The sequence below is a fragment of the Phoenix dactylifera genome, chromosome 16, assembly GCF_009389715.1.
Source record: "Phoenix dactylifera cultivar Barhee BC4 chromosome 16, palm_55x_up_171113_PBpolish2nd_filt_p, whole genome shotgun sequence".
Lineage (NCBI taxonomy): Eukaryota > Viridiplantae > Streptophyta > Magnoliopsida > Arecales > Arecaceae > Phoenix > Phoenix dactylifera.
The window spans coordinates 352,505-379,699 of NC_052407.1; the positions used below are offsets into that span (position 1 = coordinate 352,505).

General features: G+C 37.1%; 2 protein-coding genes across 2 annotated transcripts; both read left to right on the plus strand.

The window, feature by feature from the left end:
- The first annotated feature begins 1,496 nt into the window (after positions 1–1,496).
- LOC103722303 (polyadenylate-binding protein 4-like) lies at positions 1,497–11,779 on the plus strand. Its single transcript, XM_008812806.4, has 10 exons — positions 1,497–1,842; positions 2,727–2,845; positions 2,962–3,155; positions 3,255–3,514; positions 3,628–3,734; positions 3,838–4,027; positions 4,105–4,397; positions 4,535–4,681; positions 10,996–11,184; positions 11,306–11,779. Exons 1-10 carry the CDS (start codon positions 1,653–1,655, stop codon positions 11,501–11,503), a joined length of 1,887 nt encoding a protein of 628 aa, XP_008811028.1. The 5' UTR covers positions 1,497–1,652; the 3' UTR covers positions 11,504–11,779.
- Positions 11,780–16,777: 4,998 nt separating this feature from the next.
- Positions 16,778–26,940, plus strand: LOC103722304 (cactin). The gene is made up of 13 exons (XM_039134517.1): positions 16,778–17,159; positions 17,264–17,355; positions 18,773–18,869; positions 20,186–20,257; positions 20,398–20,460; positions 20,583–20,723; positions 21,317–21,412; positions 22,941–23,225; positions 24,133–24,271; positions 24,367–24,509; positions 25,636–25,809; positions 26,195–26,461; positions 26,550–26,940. The coding sequence occupies exons 1-13, from the start codon at positions 16,836–16,838 to the stop codon at positions 26,667–26,669; spliced, it is 2,013 nt and encodes a 670-aa protein (XP_038990445.1). The 5' UTR covers positions 16,778–16,835; the 3' UTR covers positions 26,670–26,940.
- The last annotated feature ends 255 nt before the right edge of the window (positions 26,941–27,195 follow it).

Consider the following 27,195-nt stretch of genomic DNA (forward strand, 5'->3'; position numbering starts at 1 on the left):
TCGAACATCATTAAAGTTCATTAATATGTAACAAAAAATTTGAATATGAAAGTTTTTTATTTATTATAATTTATTATACTATATTACACATTAAGAATAGTTGAAAAAAAAAATTATAACAGTGCATTGCACAGCTTATATGCCGGTTAACAAGATTGCAGTAGTCTAAATATTTGGTAGGGTTACAACATTGACGAAGCTAATTTCTTTATTTGGAGAATACTAAATTATATTGATTATTGTACCCTGCGGTATATCTATGACTGCCTAATTTTTTTTCTAAAACACATGATAGTTAATCCACAGTGTATATACTTTTGCAGCAGCAACCCTACCATTCATTAGCAAGTATGATCATGAAACTTAGAAAATGTTGCAACTTTCTCCCAACTTATGCCTTTGTACAAACGCTGGCTTATAAAAACAAACAATGACCCAACTTGTGCTGACCTTCTTTGAACTGCAGTCACTTTCTGCCATCTCCCTTCCAACCTCAATTTATCACTAGCCAGTTTGAACCAAACCTGAGACATTTTCCTGGCAAAGCATGGTTTCAAAACTGCTGTCTCTCTCTCTCTCTCTCTCACTCACTCACACACACACACATGAGTACATGTCCGCATGCATACAATTATACCCTACACTGCATGCACCATATCGATAATCATAACTACTCGTTCCTGTAGCCATGCACTGAGAAGACCATTTGATGAATAGGGTTCGCAAGTAGCTGTGACTGGCAGCATGCATAGCCCTATAATTTCTCCTATCTTTCTCTCCCTCTCTTTTGCACCCGCCCCCAACCCTCCTTCCTCCAATCCTTTTATACCACACAACCAAATAGTCAAGTACCACTACCACATCTACGTGGCTCCAGCATAATGTGCCATGTCAAAAGGGGAAGAGATTTAGATCGCCACCCTGGAGACTACAATGATTCAACAAGGGAAGGGATTGTATTTAATCACATGACCTTTTCCTGCATGGCATCGATAGACATGGAGTCATTCAAGCCACTTATCATAGTATCTTAAAAATAACATAATTGTAAGTTAGATTGGTAGGGTGAATTAAAAACCTAATGCGATTATAACTCAACTAACAAGATCCATAAATGTCCGATCCAAACCCGACTTGGAATTCCATTTATGGAATTTGAATTGGGTTCAAATTACCCAGGCCTTCAATCCTAAGTATACCCGACTTGGAATTGGGTTAACGGTCTCCGATATACTGGACCCACTGGACCCAATCCGAACCCAACTAGTCCTTGGACACAATTTACCAAAAAGTGAACCAGGAAATAATGTAACGTGGCAGGATATGATTGGGAGAAAAGGGAGTTAGAATTGGACTGGGCTAGGGTTTTGGGCTGTATATTGCTCCGGAGCGGGGGCCGCCCCTTGTGGTTAAAACCTGGCTGTGAGTGGAGAAGGGGCCCGTGAGGTGGACGAAGTCTCTCTCATCTCTCACCACCGTCTGTTATAAATATAATACTAAAACCCATCATAGAAACCGTCCTCCGAACTCCCGCCCCATGCAAACGCTCATCCTCTTCTAACTCTTCTCCGTCTTGCCTCGCCGCGCTTCTCTCCTGCGAAACCCTAAACCTAACCCTAGGTTTTTATTTTCTTGGATTATTGGGGAGAGCAATGGCGGTGTCTACGATGGTTCCGGTGCCGGCGCTCTACGTCGGGGACCTCCACGGGGCAGTGACGGAGGCGCACATCTTCGAGCTCTTCTCCTCCGTCGGGACGGTGACGTCCGTCCGGGTCTGCCGCAATTTCGCCACCGGGCGCTCCCTCGGCTACGGCTACGTCAACTACATTTCCGCCCAAGATGGTATGCGCCTTGGATTTCTCGATGCCATTGCCCGTTATTGATTTCGATTTCTTCTCGTTGGAATCTTTCCGGGATTCTGATTCTTTTTTCTCGCCGACTTTTTGAGGTTTTGTTTGGTTTTGGATCAGATTCGTACGGGAAAGTATCGAGTGATTCTTAGTTGAATCGTGTTCTTGTTTCTCGTCTTGATTCAAATTTTAACCTATTTTCTTTCTGTTTCTGATTCTGGTAGGCGATCCGAGTTCTCTATTGCATGCTGTCTTCTGGTTTCTGTTTTTTTTCTTTTATTTTAACTTTGTATTGGGCTGTAGATGTTGTTATGTCTGCTATCGTTATTTTTTTTCCGGGTGGTGGGGGTTGGGGGGTGGGGGGAGTAGTGTATGTATGGATTATTTCAGGAATAGTTTTAATTTGTTGTAGACAAGAACCTTTTCCGTTTATTGATTATTTGTCTCTTTTTCTTAAATTTATTTTTGTATAGTCTACACACTGCTATGAAATTTCTTTCCAGGATTGCAATTAGTCGCAGTACAGATCAAATTATGCTGCAACAATGACGTGAGATCTCCTTGTTGGAGTGTTCTCAGATTCATACTTTTCATATTGTTTCTTTCGCCTTTTCTGTTGAATGGTCACAGGCTATCTCCCTTTTTCCTTGATTTCTTGAGTCCTTAGCGTTGATTGTTTCTGATGAGCAGGATCCCTGTTTGAAGCTGCCAGTTTATGCTGATTTAACTCGGTTTTCACTGTGATGATTTGTTTATTCTATTGTATATAGTTTATTTTTCTACTTTGTAATTCCTGCAATGGCTTCCAACGTTTGATGAATTGATATACTGACTCTTGTTGATCCGTTTGGTTTTTGTGTTCCATTTTTGGTGCAGCCGAGCATGCTTTGATGAGGTTGAATCACGCTGTTTTGATTGGCAAACCGATAAGAATTATGTGGTCCCATCGGGATCCCAATACAAGGAAAAGCGGGGTTGGAAATCTATTTGTGAAGGTAAACTAAAGGAGCTACTGGGATACTCCTCTTCTATTTTCCTGCTTCTATTATTTTGGAGGTTTTAATTATGAGGCATTTTGAAATGCGTTCAATCTTTGAGTTTTATTTCACAGAACCTAAGTGACTCCATCAGTAATGCAAGGCTTCATCGGATATTTGAGAAATTTGGGACAATTTTGTCGTGTAAAGTTGCTACAGATGATGATGGGAGGAGCAGAGGGTATGGATTTGTTCAATTTGACAAACAAGAGTCGGCAGAATCTGCCATTGGGGGGCTCAATGGAGCCACTGTCGAAGGCAAGCAAATGTAGGCTTCTATCCTTCGACTATCATCATATATGCTAGTTACTATGTAATTGTCTTTTTGCTGATATCATCTGTAATGTGTTTGTTCTGTGCAATGCAGATATGTTGGGAATTTCATCAAAAAGAGTGAACGTGTAATGCTGAGCCCTGAAGCTAAATATACTAACCTATACATGAAGAACCTGGACCAGGACATAACAGAAGAACTTATTGAACTGAAGTTCTCTGAGTTTGGCAAAATTTCTAATGTAAAAATTGCAAAAGATGATAATGGGAACTCAAAGGGATTTGGGTTTGTGAACTTTGAAAGCCCTGATAGTGCCAAAAGGGCAGTGGAAGCTATGAATGGAGTTCAACTTGGTAAGTGTACTGGTACCAATAAGAAACTTCTCCTTTTTTTCCCAAAAATAACAAAATAAGCTATATGATGGTCATCTACTGACTCACTCTATTATCTTCGCTGTGTTGTGTAGGAACCAAGACCCTGTATGTGTCAAGGGCTCAGAAGAAAGCAGAACGGCAACAAATTTTGGGGCGTTTGTATGAGGAAAAGCGTAATGAGCAGATCAGGAAATGCATGGTAGTTTATCTTATGCTTTGCTCTTTTGAAGGTTGTTTGCTTGATTTTTTGTTCCCTTCAGTCTCTTCTGCAGGTTTTGATCAGAAATTGATGTTTTCTTCAGGCCTTAAATGTCTATGTCAAGAACATTGATGATACCGTCGATGATGATGCTCTGCGGGAATGTTTCAATCAATGTGGCGGCATCACTTCTGCAAAAATTATGCGTGATGATAAAGGAATAAGTAAAGGATTTGGGTTTGTCTGCTTTAGCAGTCCAGAGGAAGCCGACAAAGCTGTGAACACTATGCATGGTAGTTTTCTTTGCAAGTTACTCTCTGTTTTTCATCTGGATTCAAACAATAACGTTAAGTTTATGCATTTAATGCAGGATGTATGTTCCATGGAAAGCCTTTGTATGTTGCAATTGCTCAAAGGAAAGAGGAGAGACAGGCTCAATTGCAGCTTCAATATGCTCAGCGCATGGCAGGATTGACAGGATCTCCAACTGCTGTTATGCCTGCTGGATATCCCCCTCTTTACTACACTCCTCCTGGTGTTGTCCCACAAATTATTCCAAGGCAGGACCTTGTTTATCAACCCTTTGGACTTAGACCTGGATGGAGGCCTAGTGGATTTGTTCCTCCACTAGGGCCAGCTTTCCAACCAATGCCGCTTCCAGTGGTAAGCACATGAATATTTTGATTGTTTGACATGAAATGTAGTTCGCTAAAGATGATAAATGGGAAATTTTTGGAAGTTTTCCCTCCTGTAATTTGGCTGCTTGATTGCTGGTGGAACTGTTCATTTTTGCCCTACAGATGCCAAATGCCCCAAGGCAACATAGACAAAATAGGGGTCGGATGAATGGACCTTTGCTGCCTCAGCCTGGACAGTCTGTTCCATACCTGCCACATTTGCAACAAGCAAACCATTTGAATTCTTCCAAAGATTTTAACGGCCCGCAGGTGATTTTTTGTTTATTTATTTGTTAAGTTTATATTACCATCTTTTGCCTTTTAATACTTTCGGAATATTCATCCTGAGATGTTTGTGCTTTGAAGTGTTCCACTGCTACTATAGTATATAAATATGCCTTAAGGCGTTATGTTAGATATAGTCTTGATTATGGTGGTGGTTTTTCTGGGCATCACAACATGTGGATGCTTATTTTGAAAGAGGGTGGATAACTAGAGTTAAAAATACTTCTGTTGGACCATGATTACGCATCATTTTTTGCTCTATTGAATTTCAGTACTGTTTTTCAGGGCATCACGACATGTGGATGCTTGTTTTGAAAGAGAGTAGCTGTCTGGAGATATAAAATACTTCAGTTTCTTTTGGACCATGATTAGTTATCTTGTTTTTCTGTATTGAATTTCTGCATGTTATCAGGATATGTAAGTGAAACCTGAATCTTAAATTATGTGAAATCTAGAAAACTCGTTGGATACTTCAATAAATGTTCTGGATACATGTCCGGTACTTGTGTGAAGTATCCTATTTTTCAAATTTAATAAACATTCCGGATACTTCCAGATGCACTTGAGATGCTTCCATGAGACCTCCAGAAATGAGGGGGAGGCTTTTTCTTTCATTCTTTGATTTAACTTTTTTAATGATGAATGGTATTTTTTGTCCTCTACGATGTTAATATCTAAATATTAATTATGGATTGGTGTTGGGATTTGAATGATGACTGAATAATGATCTTGTAAAAATTGATGTTATCATGTATTGTACATACTACGTTATTTTGATAGCTTAGTATGTGTTATAGATGCTTTTCAAATGCCTTTATATGCACGTATAAATGTGTACATACATACATACATGCATGTATATTCATTGATGTATCCTATATGTATCGGTCCTACTTTTTGAAGATTTTCCATATCGTTGTGTCTATATCATGTTGTATCTATATCCTATTTCCGTGTCCCTGCTTCATAGGTGGAAAAGGAAGAAGGTTTAGGCTGGACTTGTATAAAGAGGAGATAGCCTACCAAGTAGATAATTAACCCTTACATTAGCTTTTATAAGGTCTCTTGTCAAGTTGAAAAGAAATTTGTTCCCAAAAGAAGTTTATTTTCTAAGCATGAACAGTTTGACTCTATGTGAAGTTAACTGCAACTCTTCTGTGGTCACACAAAAAGGCTGGTACTGAAGAAAGGCTAGGTATTAGAAAGGAATGTAGCTGATTCATGTGAAGCGATGCTTGCATTTTGGGGAGGACGAGTGAGATTGTTTATGAGTACGAGTGAGATTGTTTATGAGTAGTCATTGCCTATTGGCAAGAGTCAATTTAAGTGATGGAATTTAGCATGCTACTTAATTGCAGTGAGATGAAGAAGGGGATTTTGAGGGACCTTTGTATTTTAGACTAAAGATTGGTTGGATTATATGGAAATTTGTCGCTAAAATGTCGGACTAACTCTAGGTATATTTTCATACCTTTTCAAGGCATTTGGGATGAATGGATGCATAGGCTTGAGTAGATAAGAATTTTTTTGTTCAATTCAGTTTTACTTTGAACATTATAAATCATCTTTAATGTTTTAGATTTCCATTTTGCATCTTCTTTGTTTGAATTTCACCCAACCAAATTTGAGGGCCAATCCAGTCAATAATACCACAGTCTACTTCTGGGTATATGCTAATTTTTTTAGTCATTTCAATCTGGAAGAAATATATATTAAGGTTGTTAATCTTTTTTTTTTAAACAAATTTGATAATTTGTATAAGTTTTTTTTTGTGTGTGAACTGTTCACTTAGTAATGATTTATTAATTCATGATGGACTCTTGTTTTCTTGTTTGATGCACATGTTGCGTATTAGTGTCAAGAATGATGAGAAAGACTTAAAAATTTACATGATTGCTGTTATGCATCTCACCACTAGTATCGTCATTAGAATACTTACTCCTCATAACATCTTGCCAAGGTTTTTAAATACCACTATCATAAACCCAATCCCACAAACACCAAAAGCTATCTTTCAACAACATTATTGTGGATCAGACTCATTGTCACGAGAGTTTAACTATTGACAAATTTATTATTTCAACAAACAAATTTGCTAAGTATCTAAACTGCGAAATGCTGGTTTCTTTAACTAGTGTTTTTATTTTAAAAATTGAGAGTTCATTTAACATTAACGCTTGCTCCATAGCATCTCTCGGGTCTTCATTACTAACATGATCTCATCTAGGTGGTTTGCCCATCACTTCATGTCCAATTTTGGCGACTATTAGGCTTCCTTAAAAATAAGTTCCACGCCATCTTAGTATGTTACACATCATCATCCAATAATAATGATAAATGGTTGTAGTCTTTTTCAACCAGGTATTCCTATCTCAATGGTAAATCATACTTAGTATGTTTCTTTATGTTGCACATCATCATCCAACAATCATGTTATTCCCCAGCATCATTGCTGATATAAATGTGAAAAAATGCTGGCCTTGTGTCTTCCTTTGCAATAATTTTTGATATGTGGCTATCTTGTATATACTTATGCGCTATACATACCCTGCTTCAATTGCGCTAATACCTACCCTGCTTCAATTGCGCTAATACCTACCCTGCTTCAATTATAATGATCTCATTTTGCTCGCCGCTTTATATCAGATATAGTGTTGGGGGGAATCATTATGTAATAATTTAAATTTTGATAGAGACTATAGTTATGTGTATCCCCACCAAACTTGCAATCATTTCCAAGTTCTCTGTTAAGTCTTCGACGTAAATGATTAGGAATTTTATTAACAAATTCTTGAGCCTGACAGCCAATGTGGCCTAGCGGGGCAGAGCCATCTTAAATTAAAAAAATAGTATTAAAATAATTTAAAGAAAAATAATACCGATTAACAAAAATTTCAAACATAAAATATTTTCAATTTTATTTTTTTGTAGATTTTCTTTTTCACCGGCATGTGAATGATAATGACACAAGGTCTATATCAAATATCTAAAAAGTCCATAACACATATTAAAATTTATAATTTTCAAGGCATTAATATTAGAAAAAAGAAAAAATGGACACTTATGGATTGTAAAGAAAGATGCGTTGTGAACTCTAGCAATGGCAAGCAAGTTCGATGCTTTCAGAGTTTTGCGGCTGATCAATGTGAGTCTGGAATACAAGGACAGCTATGGGCTGTAAATAAAGAAGTTTTACAGAGAGTAATGGCACCGAATTTAAGGTTGGATTGTAAAGCTTGTGATGGATAGGAGAATTTTGAAGTCTAAATATTTGACAGGATGGAGTTAATTTTTCTTAAGGAAATTCTTATATGTTAATATGGTGTATTCGTTCAAGGACTTGCATTCTAGGAAACACCTTTATGTTACATGCATTCAGCATGCTAACTTTCCAATTTAATATATGACCACATTAAAAAATTGCACTGCAATGTTCTTGGTCATGAAAAGCTAGTTTGCTTAAATAGTAAAAGTCTGTTATTAAGTGTTTGTATCATATATATAGTTTTTTCCAAGCAATGTTATAGATATCTATCTATTTGGTTTTGTTTCCATATGTACTTTAAATAGATAATAAATGTGAATGATCTTTGATATAAACATCGCTTTTATAGTTTCAAGTGATAGAAAAATAAGGAAATACTTAAGAAGACATTTTTTGTGAAGGAACATTATCTCACTCTTGAATTCTCTCTAATTTAGTTTATGAATCATAGGGTCTTAAGTTATCACAGTTGCATTTTGTTCCTTTGTTAATTTTGTAGTTGCTGTGTTGCAGACTTACTTCTATATACTGTACCTTCTTGATCACTTGATCGGATGTTTGGTAGATATCATGCTAGTATGCTTGTCAAAGTTGTATATAACATGATCATGGTGAGAAATCAGAAAGGAGATTTAAGAAGCTCAATTTGACAAAAAGATAACCCCTTTGAAAATCAATTGCAAGCAAGTAGTCCATAAGACTACTACTTCTGGAATATAGAAAAATGATATGCATCAAGGTTTCGAACCGGTTGCTCGGCGGCACAGGCCGATACACATTTGTACCGTTCTGTGTTGCCCTGTACCGACACAGTAGAGGAGACTGGGGAGAGGGCGAACGAGAGAAAGAAAAAGTGTGAGAGAGAAGGGGGAGAGAGGAGGGTGGCGGAGGCTTGCAGAGCAGAGGGCTCCGCAATTGAGTCCCCTCTTTTGTTTGAAATAAGGGTCCGGCCCCTTTTTTTTATTTCGCAACTTTTAAGTGAATTCGGCAAGCGATTTGCGGACTTCACTTAAAAGTCGCGAAATGAAAAAAATTGGGTCGGACTCCTGTTTCGAAGGAAACAGGGGACCCGGCCGTGGAACCCTCCTCCGCCTACTCCACGCAGCTTGCCGACCTCCACCGACTGGCCTCCACCTCTCTCTTTCTTCCTTCCTCTCCCTCTTCCTCCTTCCCCCACTCACTCACTCTCTCTCTCTCTCTCTCTCTCTCTTTCTCTCTTTCTTTCTTCTTCTTCCCCTCTATCGACGGGTTTCATTTCTGTTCTAAAATCGTCCTGATCTGCCGCCGATATGGCTCAGTACGCCTTGAACCGTCCGGTTTGGGACAATTCTACCGACCATGATATGCTTTGTCATCCGCAGGAGTGTTGCTAAGGTTGAATCTGAGTATCCTCATATGCTGTGTGGAGTGCTTTTTCTTTGTTGGGTGTTAAGAGTAAAATTACAAATTGCCATAATAATTAACAAGAATTAGCATTTAAAGAATGTTGAAGTAATTGCAGTACAACAAAAAAATCATTTTTACTAGAGTACTTATCTTCCATTGCATTATCTAATTAGCCCAAAAGTCATTGATTATATTATTGGAAATAAAGCACTAAGTTAAACCAAATTTCTTTCTTATTCAAGATGTCGAGAAAGCTAAATTGGTTACATAAGTCATCATTAATGAACACCCTTTTGATTTGGTTGTGAGCACTGCAAGCCATGTGCCTGATTGTTTGCTCAATGCTTAGTTGCAACCAGTCTAATCATGGGGTCAGCTACCATGGATCATATTCATGTACTGGAGCTGTAATGCTGTCCCATTATTAACCTTTAAACAAACTGCTGACCCGGATTAAATTCAAGGGATGTAGTGATACCACCTACCGGCATTCTTCAGTGACGTGGCTTTAGGTCTTTCTGAGCAAAGCAAAGGGGGATAGGAGAGTTGGAGATCTGGCCAGTTGAGGGATGGAAATTGAGGTCTTTAGATTTTGAAATTTCTTCAACGAATTTAGATAGGAGGGACTATGGAAGTGATTAGGACTTTCCTTTATCATTGTAAAAACCATTCTTTTTGTTTTTTGTTTTAAAAGACTTCATGGAACCGGCCAGACTCTTCAGTCTTTTAGTTTCATAACATAATATTGAGTTCCTTTCTGTAAAATCAGATGGCAGTATCTCATCGTTTCTTATAAATGTGCTATTTTTACCAAATCAGGGCATTTCAAAGATTGAACATGCTCACAATGAATTCTGAGTGTACCCTATATTCATCTCTGTCTCAGCGACTTCCAACATCTCTCTCCTTGAATGTCAGTATAGTAGACAACTTAACTGCAGATGTTCAGTGATTTCTTAGTTTCAGAATGATATACAAAATTGTGTTTTTTTTTCCATATATTGTGACAGTGATTGTCTAATTTTGAGGAAGAGTCTTTGGAGGTGAATCTGATGATTTTTTGGTACATACTAAGCTGAAGTACCTAAGAAGACAAAATGACGATCATTCCTTTCAGAATGATAAAGTCAATCTACAAAATTGTGTTTTTCATGTATTTTGTAGGTGATTGTCCAATTTGGAGGAACGGTCGTTTGAGGTTGGTCCGATCATAGTTCTGGTACATAAGAGGCTAAATTATGTAAGAAGGCAAAACAATGATCTTTGAAATTATTGCGAGAAAATAAATTTTATTTGGTCACTGTGGTCTTTCTTCTTAAGATGACAGATTTTTTGGGTTATGCCTGATTTGGTATCTCTTGCTTGAACTGACATTTTCTGGTGGTCTCTTCATCAATTAGGAAGAAGTGAAAATGAGCAGTCTCCAGTGCCTTGATCTCATATTTTCTCAACATTTCACAAGAATTGCAATTTTCACTGCACAGATGTACCATGATTTATAATTTGCTTGTTCTTGAGGAAATTTTTGCGCACTATACTGTGAACATTACATTGCTAAAATGTCGTAATGAACGCCTCCTTAATTTGTTTTGAGCACATTAGAGTAATTCCATGGGATATCTTAACACATCTGTCTCCATCCTGGCAGCGATTTGGGCAGCGCAAGTATGTGCCAAATGGACGCCAGCGTGAAATGAATCATGGATCAATGGTTCCACCTAGCGCTCCAAACTTGCAAGGTACAGAGATGCTCAGCAGCAAGCTTGCTGCTGCAACCCTGCCGCAACAAAAACAGATGCTTGGTGAACGCCTTTTCCCCTTGGTTGAAAAACTTAAGGTGGTATTCCGTTGCTCTTTGTTTCAAAGAATAATTTGATGCTTTATCCCGCTCTTTTTTATGAATAATATTCATGTTGTCTCAAACTCTGGCATTAACTTGTTATCTTTGTAATGTTTAGTTTGATCTTGCTGGTAAAATTACCGGAATGCTGTTGGAGATGGACAATTCTGAATTGCTTCTGCTATTGGAGTCACCAGAATCATTGGCTGCCAAAGTGGAAGAAGCGGTCAAAGTGCTGAAGCTATCCAAAACCAATGTAGGTGATCAAGAGTCTCTCCGCCCCAATTACTTCTCAACTGAGGTTGCCGTCAACTGAAAGGAATACAGATTCTGAAAATACCATTTTTTTGAATTACAGGCCATCAGTCATACTCTGTAATTAGGGCTTATGTGATTTTTATTATTGAGTGTTTCTCCATTTTGCTGCTAGAGCATGGGAAGTTCACTTATGTGCTCCCCAGGACATTTTGACATAGTCTAGTTGTTTCATTGTCGCCATAACTGACAATCTAGTGTTGGAGATTTTTTGACCTTTTCTTTATAAATGACTGATTATAGAACCTTCTATATTTCTGGATTGTGCTGTTACATGTTAGGTGGAACCTTATTCTGCATTCATGGTTTATGAACCATTAAGGATGCACTTTTCCAATCAATAATTTGCATATTGATATTAATTTGATTGATGCCATGCCCCCTGATGTGGCATTTCTGTATGGTGGTTATTCTGGTTATGCTTTCATAGTTTCTGTGTTTGAGTTGTCCCTCATCTCCTAAGCTGATGCATGACTTGGTGGCAAGAGTGGCGCCGGTTATATACCTTGATGAGTATTCAGGTGGGTGTCTGAAAAGTTGTTTGCAGTAGTTTGATGGACGCATGGTCTTCGATAGTGCAGGCTAATGTCCTTCAAGGCTTATTCGGACTTTGCAGTTCTTCCCATAAATGTGTCTGGGTGCCGTGGTAATATACTGATTATTCCTAGTTTTTCGCTGTATGGTTGTGGGTTGGAGGGATGGTTTTGTTAAATGGGGTATCAGGAGCTGAATTATTGTTTGTTTGTAGCGAAGTTTCTGTTTATCAATGTTCAAATGCTATGCATATGGGGCCCTTCTATTTATGATGAGGATCTGTTTTCCTTACAAAGTTTTAATTCCCTTCAGCACGCATATAGAGACGTCATGGCCATATCTTGGTGAATGTAGTGTTTTAATTTGATTATTACTGTGATCTTCAACAATTTCAGGCCTTCAACAACAATGTGCATCTGCAAAATCTTTCTTTAATCATATAGTTTATAATAAACGAGGGCTTAGGTCTTTGTATGGTTTGATTGAGAGAGTTTTTTCATTGCAATGAAAAATTGTATCCCAGCTTCTATGTATGAATGTATTTATGGTGTAATTCTTAGCTTTCTTGAATTAGATTGTAGGGTCCAAGATCGATAATCCGAGTTATTATATGTGATTTACTACTTTTAGACTTTTTATATACCAAAAATTATGTTATTTTAAGGCTTTTAGCTTATGCATCAAATGGTCAATTTTTTGTATTATTTAAACTATTCAAATTTTGACAACTTGATACGTAAACTAGAAGTCTCGAAATCACATGTTTTTTAGGTTGAGGGTTAATAAGCCATAGATTTTTTTGCATATAAGTAGTTTAGATATAGCAAATCATATCCAATAGTTTGGATAGCCTATGTGGAGCTTTTATCATCTATTAAATAGGTGTCATTATATAAGAGTCATATCAGGTGTACATACATACATATATAACCTATTTTGGTACATAGAGAATTCTACCATGTAGGTCCTTGTACGTAGGTTTAGAATTTTAATGCAACCAATTCTTTGTTCATCTACTACTGCCCGTGTCTTGGGCGGGCAAGATTAATTAAGGCTAATGTACCAACTATATTAGCGGGTCACTTATGCCAAGATAAATCTATATACTGGTGTATTTATGGAGCAGCTAAGAAGCTTGAGGATTTTAAAAAGGCTTAGGTATCCTTGAGATCTCAGCTGATATAGAGTCACAAAAATGTATGAATTGACCCATATAAGGTAAAAATGAGATTGAACGTTGCTGTAGATTTCGATTTTTCTAAGGAACTGAGAAATAATCACCAACGCTATATTATCCCTTGAAACCTAAATATTTTTCTTCTTCTTTTGTTCTTTTTCTTTCTTTTTGTTTTTTGGTGCTGCCTATCCTGTGTGTTACTCCAAGAAAGTACGAACCGAATAACAATTGGGCAAAAAAAAAAAAAAAAACTTAAAGCTGTCTTGTGGATTTTTATTAACTAGAGCTAGGTTGGTGCAGTGTGCATGGTTAGTAAGGAATGGATTGCCATTGTTTTGTTAATCATGATTGTTTGGAGTAATTTTGCTGAATTGTGCCACCCATTTTAATTATGTATCTCTTTTTCTCCATCCCTCGATCACTTAATCACTTTACCTGAGAGTGAATTGGGATTTATCTACCTTTTTGTTTTGAGTAAAAAGGTTTATCTATATATATATATATATATATATATATATATATATATATATATATATATATATATATATATATATATATATATATATATATATATATATATATATATATATATATATATATCAACAAATATAGATATGAATATGAATATTAAACAGATTTCAAAATTAATATTCATATTTGTTCTAAATAAATACAAATACGAATTAGATATTAAGCATATTCATATTTATTATAAATGGATACGGATGAATCGAATACTTTTTCGGATATTAATCAAATTTGAGCAAAATTCAATGATGAAAAAGAGCAATAATGATATGATCGTAAAAGAAAGATTCAATTAAAAAAATATAATTTTAATAAGTATTTATTAATAATAAAAACTAATAATTTCATAAAAGATATATTGCTCAAGGTTGCTAGTTACTGAAGTAGACAAAATCTATGGCGCCTCAAAGGCGTCGCATGACTGCCGTTGGTGGCAATCGCCAGGTGGAAACTAGGAAGTGAATGGAATCTTTAAAACTTTAAAGGGACGAAACGGACGAACAAGAAGTTTTAAGCCTTTCATGCATGTGGGGGTGATTCAAAGGATTTTATTCCATTTTTCGGTTACTGTCTTAAGCAGCAGCCATCCGATATTTAGGTTTCTTTTAGTTTAAATTTGGTTAATTTCTCAATTAGTTTCTTGATTTAACTTAATGTAAACCTCTTTTCACTTATTCTTATTATATGGATATCTGGATTTAAATCCGAAAAAATTAGGTATATCTATATCCGAAAGATTTTTGAATTAACTATCCGAATCCATATTTGGATCCGACCAAATAAAAAAATAGTATACAAATCCGAACCAAAATGAATATAGCCGAATATAATCCAATCCACTTTTAGCCCTAAGTTTATTTGCTCATGAAGAGTGTAATTAGAGTAGTTATGGAAGTTCCACGCACTCCTAGACAAGGTTACTAGGCACGTGCATGTAGGTCATGTAGTTATACATTAAATACACCAGTATCTTGCACTTGATATGGGGGTGATAGGATACATTAATTTTTGTAATTTTTAAGGATAGGAAAATATCCCAAGAGAGCAGAAAGACTATAATATTGAGAAGAGCAGAAAACCTGCCATTTCTTTATTGGAGATTATATACACTACATCCTAACTTGTGATGTAACTCCAAAACCCAGTTTGATGATGGCCACATAGCGATGCCAAAAACCAAATAATAATGAAAGACTCTTTCACCTCAGCAATAAAAGTAGACCGATAATAAGGCAAACATTCAAGTATTAACTAGAGTTAAATTATTGGATAGGATTATCTACGTCATATCTTTAAGAACATGAAGCTTGGCTAAGATGTAACATGAGACCAAATTCAGATATCAAATGATAGTAGTAAGCCATTGAACTACCATAAAATGCATGAAAGATAAGCCGAGCCAGATCTAATGGGGATTGGTCCTTTTTTTATTTTTTGATATTATCAGCCCAATTTTATTTTCTATTTATAGAAATGGCCACTTTCACCTTTTTTTTTTTTTCATTCCAAAAGACTTTCTGCTATATGTTAGCCTACCTTACCCTTAAAAGAGAGAGGGAATGATAAAAAAAAAAAATGGTGGTAGATGGTGGTAAAGATTTTTGGTGAACGCCGGTGACGATAGGTGATCATAGAAATTCTTGATGATAGTGGGCGATTGATGAACATTGGATGTGGTGGTAAATAGTGATGGACATCAATAGTAATAGTGGACAGAGATAGGAAGTACATATAGTGGTAGATGATGATAGAAGTCGTCGATCGCGGTGGATGGTGATAGAGGATGGCATTCCTGGTGGGTGGTGGTGATGACAAGAGAAAAGGTGATGATGACAAGAAAGAGGAGAGTTCTCTTTTCTTTTTCATTGCTTCTTCTTTTAAGCTATTATTTTTCTTCGTAGTTTATTTCATATGAGTTTGTATTTTATTTCAAAAATGTGGTATTTTTTCATCCAATTCCTTCTCTATTTCGAGAGTAAATTGAATTATTGCGGCAAAGAACTTGAGCCAATTTGCTACAAGCGAAATACAATGCCTTTTTTTTTGCAAAATATCCTAAATATTTTAATCTCCTATTCATTTGAGTATCTTCTATTTCTTAAAAGTTCAGAAGTGTATTTCCCTGCTGTTTAATGGGTGCATTCTTTGCATCTTTCCCATGACAGTTGGGTAGAGAGGGGAACCCCAAATCAAGCTGGAATTAGGTTATTGTGCTTGCGCATTAGGTTGAATAAGCCATGAGTTGCTCAAAGCCAATGCACATCGTGGATTTAACCTCCCTTGTGCTTCCTTCTATTTAGTTTCTCTCATGCTTGGTATATGCACATGAGATTTGTACCCAAAAAAAAAAAAAGAGAGATACTTATCTCTCCTACCGCACGTGAGCCCTCGTGGGGCACGAGTATTTTCCTTGACGGGCCAGGCCGGGCCGTATTGTCCTGAGGCTCGAAAGCAAATAGTAGGGCCTCAGACCCGGGCCTAATCCACCTGGCCCGATAAAACTAAGCCGATTCGAGTTTCGCACAGCCCAATCTGGTATCCGCTCTCCAGATAGCCCCAGAAGAGAGATCGAAGAAGAGGAGGCGGCGGCCGGGTGCTCCGCCTTCCGCTTCTTGCCACCCCCATGCCCTTGTCAGACCTGCCATCGCCACCGCTACCTACCTAACGTCGGCCACTCCCGCCACCGCTGCCAGTGTCTACACCTTCCACCATCCTTGAATTTTCCAACTCGTGCTTCGCCCGCTGCCACCGTGCCTTTGGGGAAATTAGTCGGGGAGTGTCGAGGCGAGAGAGAGAGAGAGGAGGGAGGGGTCTCTGCTTTTTTTTCTTTTTTTGCTCTTTTGTTTAGGATAGGGGTTGTATCTTTCACGCGAAAGAAGGATTCACCTTCCTTCGGCGAAGCCACCATTGGATCGCACAATGGTGCTTTGAGAGCCGTGCATATGGATGACGGAAGGATCGTGGTGCTTTCAGATCTGCGCGGAGAGAGATCCAACGGTCGGCACGTGAAATACACGTGCTCCTTAGTCTAAGTTTATATCATGGGGATCTAGAGCCGGTATTCTTGCTCGCATCAGGAAGGCAGGCTCACTGGATGGGGAAACGCGAAAGCGAGAGGGAGGGCCGGAGAGAGCGCTCATCGCGGCGGCGAAGGACGCCGTCCTCGTCGGAAGATGACGATTCTTCCGCAACGGCGTCAGAGTCCCCTCCGAGGAGGCGGCGGCGGAGCCACCACGGCGACCACGAGAGCAGCAGGCGGAGGCGGCGGCGGAGGAGCCGCGGCCGCTCCTCCAGGGACACCACCGGCTCGTCAGACTCCGACTCCGAGGACCTCCATGGAAGGCGCCGGAAGAGGTCGTCTAGAGAGATCACCGAGGAGGAGATTAAGGAGTATATGGCCAAGAAAGCCCAGAAGAAGGTATGGTTCCGCTACCCCTTGTATTCCCCCATCCACCCCCCTTTCTAGGGTTTCTTTTCTTCATTATTCTCATCAATTTCTCTATTTGTTATGTTTCCGTTTAGGCATTGAAGGTGGCCAAGAAGCTGAAATCGAATGCGGTTTCTGGTTATTCCAATGATTCTAATCCCTTCGGTGACTCCAACCTTACGGAGAAGTAAGTGCGAAATCTAGTTATATTTTTGAGAAGAAGGAGAAAGCATTCTCTTCTGGAATGCGAAAATTAATGAAAGATTAATCTTTTCTTTATTGCATATATAGTTTCATGTTACTGTGAAAACAAATTTGTCGGTTGGGCTTCTTTTTGATAACCAATTTGTTTATTTTAGTATATTTATTGCAATACAGTGGTTTTAGGAGTCCTATTATATGTTCATGTTGTTGTGCTATGCTCTACTCCACAGAAGGGTTAGGGTGTAGGAGTTCATTTTATGCAGTTGCATAAGTTTTATTTCGAAAGGTTGTCAACAAATGTCCTGCATAGCATCCTGGGATTCAGTGACATACAGAGACTTTCTGGATTGCAGTTTTATGGCTCAAGAAGTGTTGTATGTTTTTATAATGATAATGTTGTATATTTTAATAAAGCGTTGAATTGTATAATTAACGAGAGACTCAACCCCCCAGCCCTCCCCCCTACATATACAAAAATAAGGCTTGTCGGTCGAGTTGAAGGTGCATACATACACACGCGTAACTGGAACATGCCCAATTGATTGTTGTTGCTGTGCTTATGCAATGCCCATATTTGTCTGTACTATATTACCGAAGTTTTTTTTTTCAAAAAAAAAAAAGGGATAACTTGTGTTCCAGATGCGTGTAATTTTCTTCCCCATCCAGCTCCTTTCCAGTCTTCTAAACACTATCTGCACTTTTTACCCATATTTGTACTGTATCTTTTGTTTGGAGATGGTTTTGAATGAGCTTGAAACATGTTATTTTCAACAATTTTATTGCAAGTCTTTCTCAAAAAAAAGCTCTTGGATTGATATTCAGTCTAAATCAATTTAATGCGTACTTGTTTGTGTTCCTATGATCGCTTTAAAAAGACAATTATATGATTTCTGGCATGGTGATTTAAATGATGTGGCTTCAAATAAAAAGGTGGTGCTTTTTTTTTTTTTTAATTTGCTCGTGCGCCCACTTGCATATGTGGTGGTTGAGTGTCCAGGTGGGTGGCTGTTTTTGGGCTGAACAGTTCTTTTATTTGGAATTGGAGATATTCTAGACTTTGTTAATTATTTTGTGGCGTGTGCACCCTCTAGTGGTAGGTTCAGCTAGGGACCTTAGTTTTTGTGTTTGGAAACTTAAACATGATCACGAAAAACTTTAAGAAAGTTGATCTTCCTGGATTATTTCTCTACTTTTTTCCCTAATCTAGTTTGCTTTTTGTTTATTAAGAATATTTATATTTCTACTTCTTAAGGATACTAGGCCCTAATCTTCCATATTCTTTGAGGTTCCCCCTATTATATTTATATAGAACTACTTAGGCATTTCTTCATATACATGATTTCTGATGTATGCTTTGTGTTAAAAATACTCATTCATTTACCCACAACATTTTCTGGCAGATTTGTATGGCGAAAGAAGATAGAGCGTGATGTTGGTCAAGGCCAACCTTTGGACATATCTGTCAAAGCTGAAAAGAAGAGGCAAAGGGAACGGATGGTATGAAATTATGATACAATATAACCACTGGATAATTACCTTATCTACTTTGAATCCTTTAGAATATAGGGTATCATAGTGGACAAGCTTGTGCTCGACAGGTGTTGGCATGGACAAGTGCTGCACAATGTCAATAATTGGCATGCATCGGCATGAAAGAAACTCAACATTGTTAGAAGATATGTGTTTGGCATGTTAAGATACACTCTGTTTTTCTTTTTTTTAAAAAAAAATTAAGTTGATTTTAATTGCTCTGTTCTATTGTATAGATATGTATTTTAAAATAAATATACTTCTACTGATATATATGAATTTGTAGCATCATAAACAATGCTAGATACATAGCTTTAGGATGTAGGTTACTCCATTACATACTATTTTTTGGTTACTATGTTTACACTCTATGGTGATGTGCAAATTCAAATTTCAGTATATAAATTTAGGGGGCATATAATATAAATACCAACATATTGATGTTATACCCATTTTCCCTGTAATGTAGAAAGTCTGCATGCTAGTAAATTGCTCCTTGTGCAATCTTTTCTACTTCCACTACTGCAGACTATCGTGATGGACAAGAACCATCACTACTGGCACAAGTAACTGCATGATCTGTCGCATAAGGTTGGAATGGAGTGGGGATGTTATATTGGGTTTAAGAGTTTGCATATCTGTTGGCCATCTGCTTGTTGTATGGTTTCTTAAAATGTTTGCCATGCAACTCGTACATGTAGATGGGATGGTTGGTTAACTCTGCCAATTGGATGTAGATGAATATTTCTCAGTTTGACTCAAATTTTAGAAAACAATGAGATGATTTAATTTATTTTTCTAAAGAAGTAAATACATGTTTGCTGTTCAGCACATGGATGGTTGTTATTATGTCATCTTGTTAGTGCCTTTAACATGGTTTCCATTGAATGCATTAATAGAGTCATATGCCCCTAGCTTTAGAACTTTTCACAAAGAATTCTCTTCATTCTTCTTGATTTTTTTTCAAAATGTCTGATGTTTTCTGGAATTTTTGGACACACCAGCTTTCGTTCTTCAGAAAATGTGTCTTCAGTTTTTTTTTTTTTTTTTTTTTTTTTTTCTGGGTGATTGCTGCATGATCGCTATCTCATACAACTTTTATGAAGATTCTTGCAGTATGGCTGAATTTTCTTGTATTCCTGATTTTTTTGACCATCCCTAAACAAAATCATATTTGTATGTGTAGCAGCTATAGTGATTTTGCAATCATGACATGACTTGCTATGCTACACCAATCATTCTCTCTATATATTACAGTTCTTATGTTTGTATTCCTAATGCAGGCAGAAATTGAAAAAGTTAAGAAAAGGAGAGAGGAAAGGGCAATCGAAAAGGCACAGCATGAGGAGGAGATGGTTGGTTAAAAAGTTCATAATTTCTGTAGTTATACATATAGACACATATGCATGGAGTTCAACTATAGTTTTATTGGTATGTGTCAACTTGTTTGTAGATTATTGTTGCTTAGTGCATAAAATTCATAAATTTTTTTCAGGCAATGCTAGCCAGGGAACGAGCTCGGGCTGAGTTTCAGGACTGGGAGAAGAAAGAAGAAGAGGTACAATGAAAACTCTTACTTACATTCCCACATTTTGCCTAATTATTCTGATTATTTATCTTCTTTCGATTTTTATTCACCAATCTAGTTTCCTAATGCTTTCCTATTTTGGTGTTCAACAGTTCCATTTTGATCAAAGCAAGACGAGATCTGAGATTAGATTGCGTGAAGGGCGCATGAAACCTATCGATATACTTTCCAAGAATCTCAATGGTTCCGAAGATTTTGATATTGAAATAAATGAACCTTACATGGTATTCAAGGTAAATAAGCTTCTGAATTTACTTATTTATGCAATAAGTGATACTCAATATACCTTACCCATGCACAAAATTACAAATGCTAAGCTTATAGTAATGGTAATAAATTTGGGCCTTTCATTGACTTCTATTTTCTTATATAATTGCCACTGATATTGTTCTAAAACATTGCTGAGAACATTATCTCTTGTCATTTTATCATATCTGATATATGTCCAATATTGAGAATTTGTTTATCAAATGTGCCCCCAATGGCAAGAGCTTAAAAACTTAAACAATGCTCCTAATTGCAATGTTTTAGCCAGATGACTAACGGCGTGGTGATTTCTTTTCTAGCACGTGTTCCCTAAATTAATTAGAAAGAAGTGAAAGCATGATTTCTGTGTTGATCATCATTATTTCTTATTTTAAATACGGATATATCTATTCAATATTAGGTTTTTTTGGTTAATTTTTTGAGATCATGACGCCTGGCTGATGCTGATGTTATTAGAACCTTTTTGTTTTCTTACTTCATTTTTCTCATAAAAGGAAGTGATATATCTTCTGATTTCATGCTGACTATTTTCGGTATGAACATGTCTATGAATATACAGGGGTTAACGGTGAAGGAAATGGAAGAGCTTCATGATGACATCAAAATGCATCTGGATATGGACAGAGCAACTCAGACACATACTGAGTATTGGGAGGTAATGTTCTCTTGTTTCCTTTCATCATCTTGTTAGCTATTGCCATTCTTTTTCCGACATGTCATTCTAGATTTTGGAATCCATGATCATTGTATTTTCAAATATTTTTTTTCTGATCACTTGTTTTTAGGATATGTTTTCCTTCTCCCTAGTTGGAGTATAATTTTACAAAGGTAGTAAAAGGCAGAAGTAACGCCAAAAATAAATACATTATGGGTTAGCCCAAATAATAATATGTAATCATCAAATGAAGTAAGCACAGATATGCTCAAGGCTATTGGATATATAAATCCAATTATGTAGTCCAAAATTTACACTTATAATGGTCCAAGCCCACTTGTTAGTAGCACACGAGGACTATATAATGATATACTTGCAAGATTTATGTGTATATTGTACGAATATGTAATAGTACCTCTAGATTTGCAACCTCTTTCATGCTATTTGTGGGCTTATACATTCTCTTATATGCATGACTTGAATGCTTCCTTGACATATACCTAGTTGTTGGGATCCTGACAATCTAATCGTTATGTTCTCTTTATTATGGGTTCGCATTACATGATCACTCTCATTGTTGTGGTGTCATGGTCTCACTAACTGAAGATGATCCTTAAGCACCTTTATCTCATCCTTGAGTCTAGAATTTAGTCTTAAGAGTATTTGTTGTCTCTATCAAATCTGCCTGTTGATCTGATCAATCATTTATTTTTACTCTTTTTTTTGTATTTAATCTGCCTAAACTTGAAAGAATGAAAGTTCATCTAAGTTTTTGTTGACCATGCAAATTAGCTTGCTTTGGTTACCACTTTATTTTTACTTTCATTCACAAACGTGGGTGCAGTTCACATATTTAATCAATTGGGCTTATATTGACTTACAAAATAAATATGAGTTATTGGACACCTTACTGTCCCAAATTTTCAAGAAGTCTAATTCACAAGACGCCATTGTTTGTTGTGAGTGTTCATGTTCGGTATCAACCCTTGTGAGTGGATTTATTTTTCCTTTTAGTTGTTGCTTGGTCAAGTTGCATATACAGATTTTCTTTGTTGCATATGGACTAGCCATTCTACAGATGAATATCCACTGTATTTTCATGTCCCACATTAGTGTCTCTGACGAAATCTAGTTGTATATTTTTGGCTAATGGCCCCTGCAAGCAGATGTTCCCCCTTCCTGTCGCAGCCGATTTCTCCTCAATTTTAGGCTTTAATGTGATGACAAGGCCCATAGGATGATAGGATTATCCCCTGCTGTAGGTTTCAGTAGTTGCTCTCTTGGTTTACAATATTGGCACAAAAGCATTGTAAGATTGGTGAGATGCAACTCTTGATGTTTACTTTCCTACATTTATATACTGTCTCATCATGATTATGCATCATCGATTGACAGCATTGTTGAATTAGAAAGAAGAGTGGTTTGATATTGTTCTTTCATCTATTTCTTTCTACAATAGAATAGATCTGTATTGTACATTCCTAAGTTATTCTGAGACTTGAATAAAATGGCTTCTGATATTGAATAGGCACTAATGGTAATCTGTGACTGGGAGCTTGGTGAGGCTCGGAAAAGAGATGCACTAGATCGAGCTAGGGTACGTGGTGAGGAGCCACCTGCTGACGTCCTTGCAGAAGAAAGGGGTCTCCATTTGAGCATTGAGACAGATGTGAAGGATCTCTTAGAAGGGAAAACATTCAATGAGTTGGTGTCCATGCAACGTCAGATCGAGTTACAGATGCGCTCAGGCACAGCCAAGGTTGTTGAGTATTGGGAAGCTGTTTTGAAGCGCCTTCAGATATTTAAGGCAAAGGTATAAAATTCTTAACCATCCTCCACGAACAAAATAAACATCAACACTTCCTGATTAGATTTCCAGCCATTTCCACCTACATATTTATTTACTGCTTGGCTGAAAATTTATGATTTACAGTGTAATCTAATTGTGCTTGATCTTTATTTACTCCATTATTAATTATGCGAGAATTAATTGCTTGTGGCAAGAAATATATCTCATGATATGCACAACATACTGCATTTTATCTCCTTTTGCCCATATCGGTTATGCAAGAATTAGATGCGTATTGCAAAGAAATCTAGCTCTTTTTTTTTTTTCAAGCTGACATGCATGCATATTAGCATAGTTGTTACCCTGTGAGGCTATTAGATTATTCTTGTGGTGATATTGTTAGATATTAATCTATTCTTAGCATTATAGAATACAAATATAGTTCATGCTGGTATTATGTGACTTAATTTTCAAGCTGAACAAAAGATTCCAAGTATGGCAGCAAGTTCCTAGCAGTACCCACCTCCCTTCTCCTTTTTTGCCTACCAAACACCTTCCTGTAACGTAAATGTCCCTTGATAACATTTGACAATGAGCAAAAATTATAGATCATTTTCTAGATTTTGTTTTGCATTTGCGAGTCATATAAGGATTAATGACTTAATATACAGCACTAGCATGGTATGGAAGGGAAGATTGATGTTGAATGCTCGCATTTTTCAATATCAGCAGCTGGTATGTACATGCATAAATATGTGTACATATATACACACAGTTCTATATGTATATATGTTGTTCATTCTTTATTCATTGTAGTAGTAGCGGGAATGTAATTATAAGTTTCTTTGAATAACGTTTTGTTCTTTTGGTCGTTTGGTAGTTCAAAAACCGTTTTCATGTATACTTATCGATTATATTGCTTTATATGTAGGCTTGTTTAAGGGAAATCCATGCTTCTCTGTTGAGAAAGCATCTAGACCGTTTAGAGCAACCTGTGGAGGCTGAACAGGGTTTGGAAACAGATAACGAAATTAAGTTTAAAGAGGAAGATGCGGTGCCTGATGCAGCAGGTATGGTTTCCTAGATCAATTCAAACTTCTTTGTGATCTCCCTGTTCTCTGGCGCATTATATAAATATTTATCTGAGTGAAACTTTATTTTGTAGATGCAAAGGCCTATTCTCCTGAACCTGCAGTTGATGAGCCAAGAGATGAGCCAGAAGAAGAGGCAGGTTCCTTTTCACCTGAGCTCTTGCATGATGATGAAGATGAAGTGGCAATTGATCCTGAAGAGGATAGAGCTGATCTGGTAATATGCTGATTAATTCTCTATTTAAAACTTAAATGTTTCTTCACCTTTATGTATTGATGACCTCCAGTATTCTACCTTAGAAGCCAGTTGACCACTGATGGAAAGTTGGATCCCAAAGTCAGCATGCTAGTGTTATCTTGGTTATAAATGAACTATTTGAGATAAAGATAATAAACTAATGCTACAAAACCTTATCTCAAATTTCAGTTCTGTTGACAACGAAAGACTGGTTTTCAAAATAAAGTTACTACCAATTTAAAACCTGGTATATGGGGGGAACCCATCAATTTTTAGCTGGATTCTTACCATGGTAGCATAATTAATTTGGAGAAACCAAGTGGTCATGTAAAATCTCTGTGAATTATCTGATTCTTTCTGTTCAAATTTGAACGAGATGTTATGCTAACTTCTAGCCCACTTCGAGTATAAATTATATTTCCGATTTATTTAAAAAGATAAAAAGAGCCATCCATATCCATTCCCACAAGGTTAACAGTTGGTGTCTCTAAAATTTTCTGTTTACTGTATATACTATATTATTATTGTATCAGATATTTGTTTTATTTATTACATTTATATAATACCAAACTAAAATAAAAATCAAATTTTCTGATCTATCTATTTGGCCTTTTTTAAGTCTTATTCTGATTTCAGATTAGCAAACAATGGTATCAATAGGCTGGCCTGGGCTCAATTTGAGATCTAACCCAAGTTTGGTCATGGACTCAGATCACTAGACCCAGGCCTGGAAGAGAGTATAACTGACCCAAGGTATTAGGCTTGTATCAAGCCTGAGTTTGGGCTTTGTTGTAGGATCGCGCTAGTCTTAAAAATTTAAGCCTGAGTCTAAACCCAATACATTTGAGCTTCAACTTCTTCAGCCCTGCTATCTACTAAAGGGCGTAACTTGGGCCTGAGACCAAATTTCTTGGGCCTGAGCCTTATGATGACTTGATCATACTTATGGTCTTACAATGATTTTTGCTTTCTGTGTTTCTACATCACAAGGTGGGCATGCTAGTTATGTTGTAGAGCTTTGCATGTACAAAAAAACTTGTCCAATTCTTTTTATATTGTGATTGTAAAGGATGACATCTCCTGGGAATATTATTTGCTGTTGCAGGATCGGAAACGTGAGGCTGTAGTAGTAGAGCAACAGAGAAGGATTCAGGAAGCAATGGCAGCAAAGACAAGCACACCCGATGATATGGAGCTGAAAGCAATGAAAGCAATGGGAGCTATGGAGGAAGGTGATGCAGTGTTTGGTTCTGGCGCTGAAGTAAATCTGGATTCACAGGTAGCAAATTCTCTCTCTCTCTCTCTCTCTCTCTCTCTCTGAGAGAGATCTATCATATGTTGATTTTGTCCTTGCATGAATGGATCTTGCTGCTGGATCTAAGCAGATCTATCATGATTTATATCATCCATCATGAGGATCTGCACTTATTTTTTCTCAATTGTGCAATTTTATATTTCATAAATTGATATATCATGTCTTTCCTGTATTTGCTTGAAATTAGAAATGTTGCATGCCCTAGCATTTGTAAAGAACTGCATGATCAACCCTGTTTTTTTCCCATTGGAAGTTGATCTTTTTTTTTTTGAGTGAAACCATTGAAGTTAATCAACCCCTTAATTTTTTTTGATATGATGTTAACGGTTTGACGTTTATGTGCTTCTAGGTGTACTGGTGGCATGATAAATACCGTCCAAGAAAGCCCAAGTATTTCAATAGGGTTCACACTGGTTATGAGTGGAACAAGTATAACCAAACACATTATGATCATGACAATCCCCCTCCTAAAATTGTACAGGGCTACAAATTTAATATTTTTTACCCTGATCTCGTTGACAAATCAAAAGCTCCAACTTACACTATTGAGAAGGATGGAAGTAATGGTGAGACATGCCTCATAAGATTTCATGCAGGGCCTCCATATGAGGATATTGTAAGCGCTAATCATCTCGATCTTCCAGTTGTGCCAATCGTGGTCTTTTCTAAAATAATTCCTCTCTCATTTTGCTTCATTTTTACAGGCCTTCCGTATTGTGAATAAGGAATGGGAATATTCTCACAAGAAGGGTTTCAAATGTACATTTGAGCGGGGCATTCTACATGTGTATTTCAACTTCAAGCGCTATCGCTACCGCAGGTAACACTCACCTGCTGGAGGAAACAGAAGATGGCCATGGGGGAAAACAAACCCATGGACGAAAGTTTCGAGAGGCGGACTTTGTCAGTTTTTACGTGCATGAGGAAGCGAGTTCAGATTCATGTTAATGTTATATAAGACAGATACTGGAATCAGTAATACGAGTCTTCCATTGCCGATGCTTTTCGAATGGAAGATGGAAAACAAGCAACCTTCATTATAAATGTAATTATTGGCATCCATGTCTCATTATATAAAATCCATTTGCCCAAGCATATTGGTAGCATCTTTATATTTCTATGATGTTGGTAGGAATGCCACTTGAGACAGCGGAAGGCGGTATTACTTTCATGGTTAGGTTCTCATGACAAGATTGCGTTAATTGCAGTCATGCGTGCTTGAAATTGACGGATTTAATTTTTGAGAATATATATTATTTCAGCTTTCCCAGCACGGTGAGTTCGGAATACAAGATATTATACTACAAATCCTAGAGACGTTCTAAAAATCTTCACGTCGGAGATGGTTTC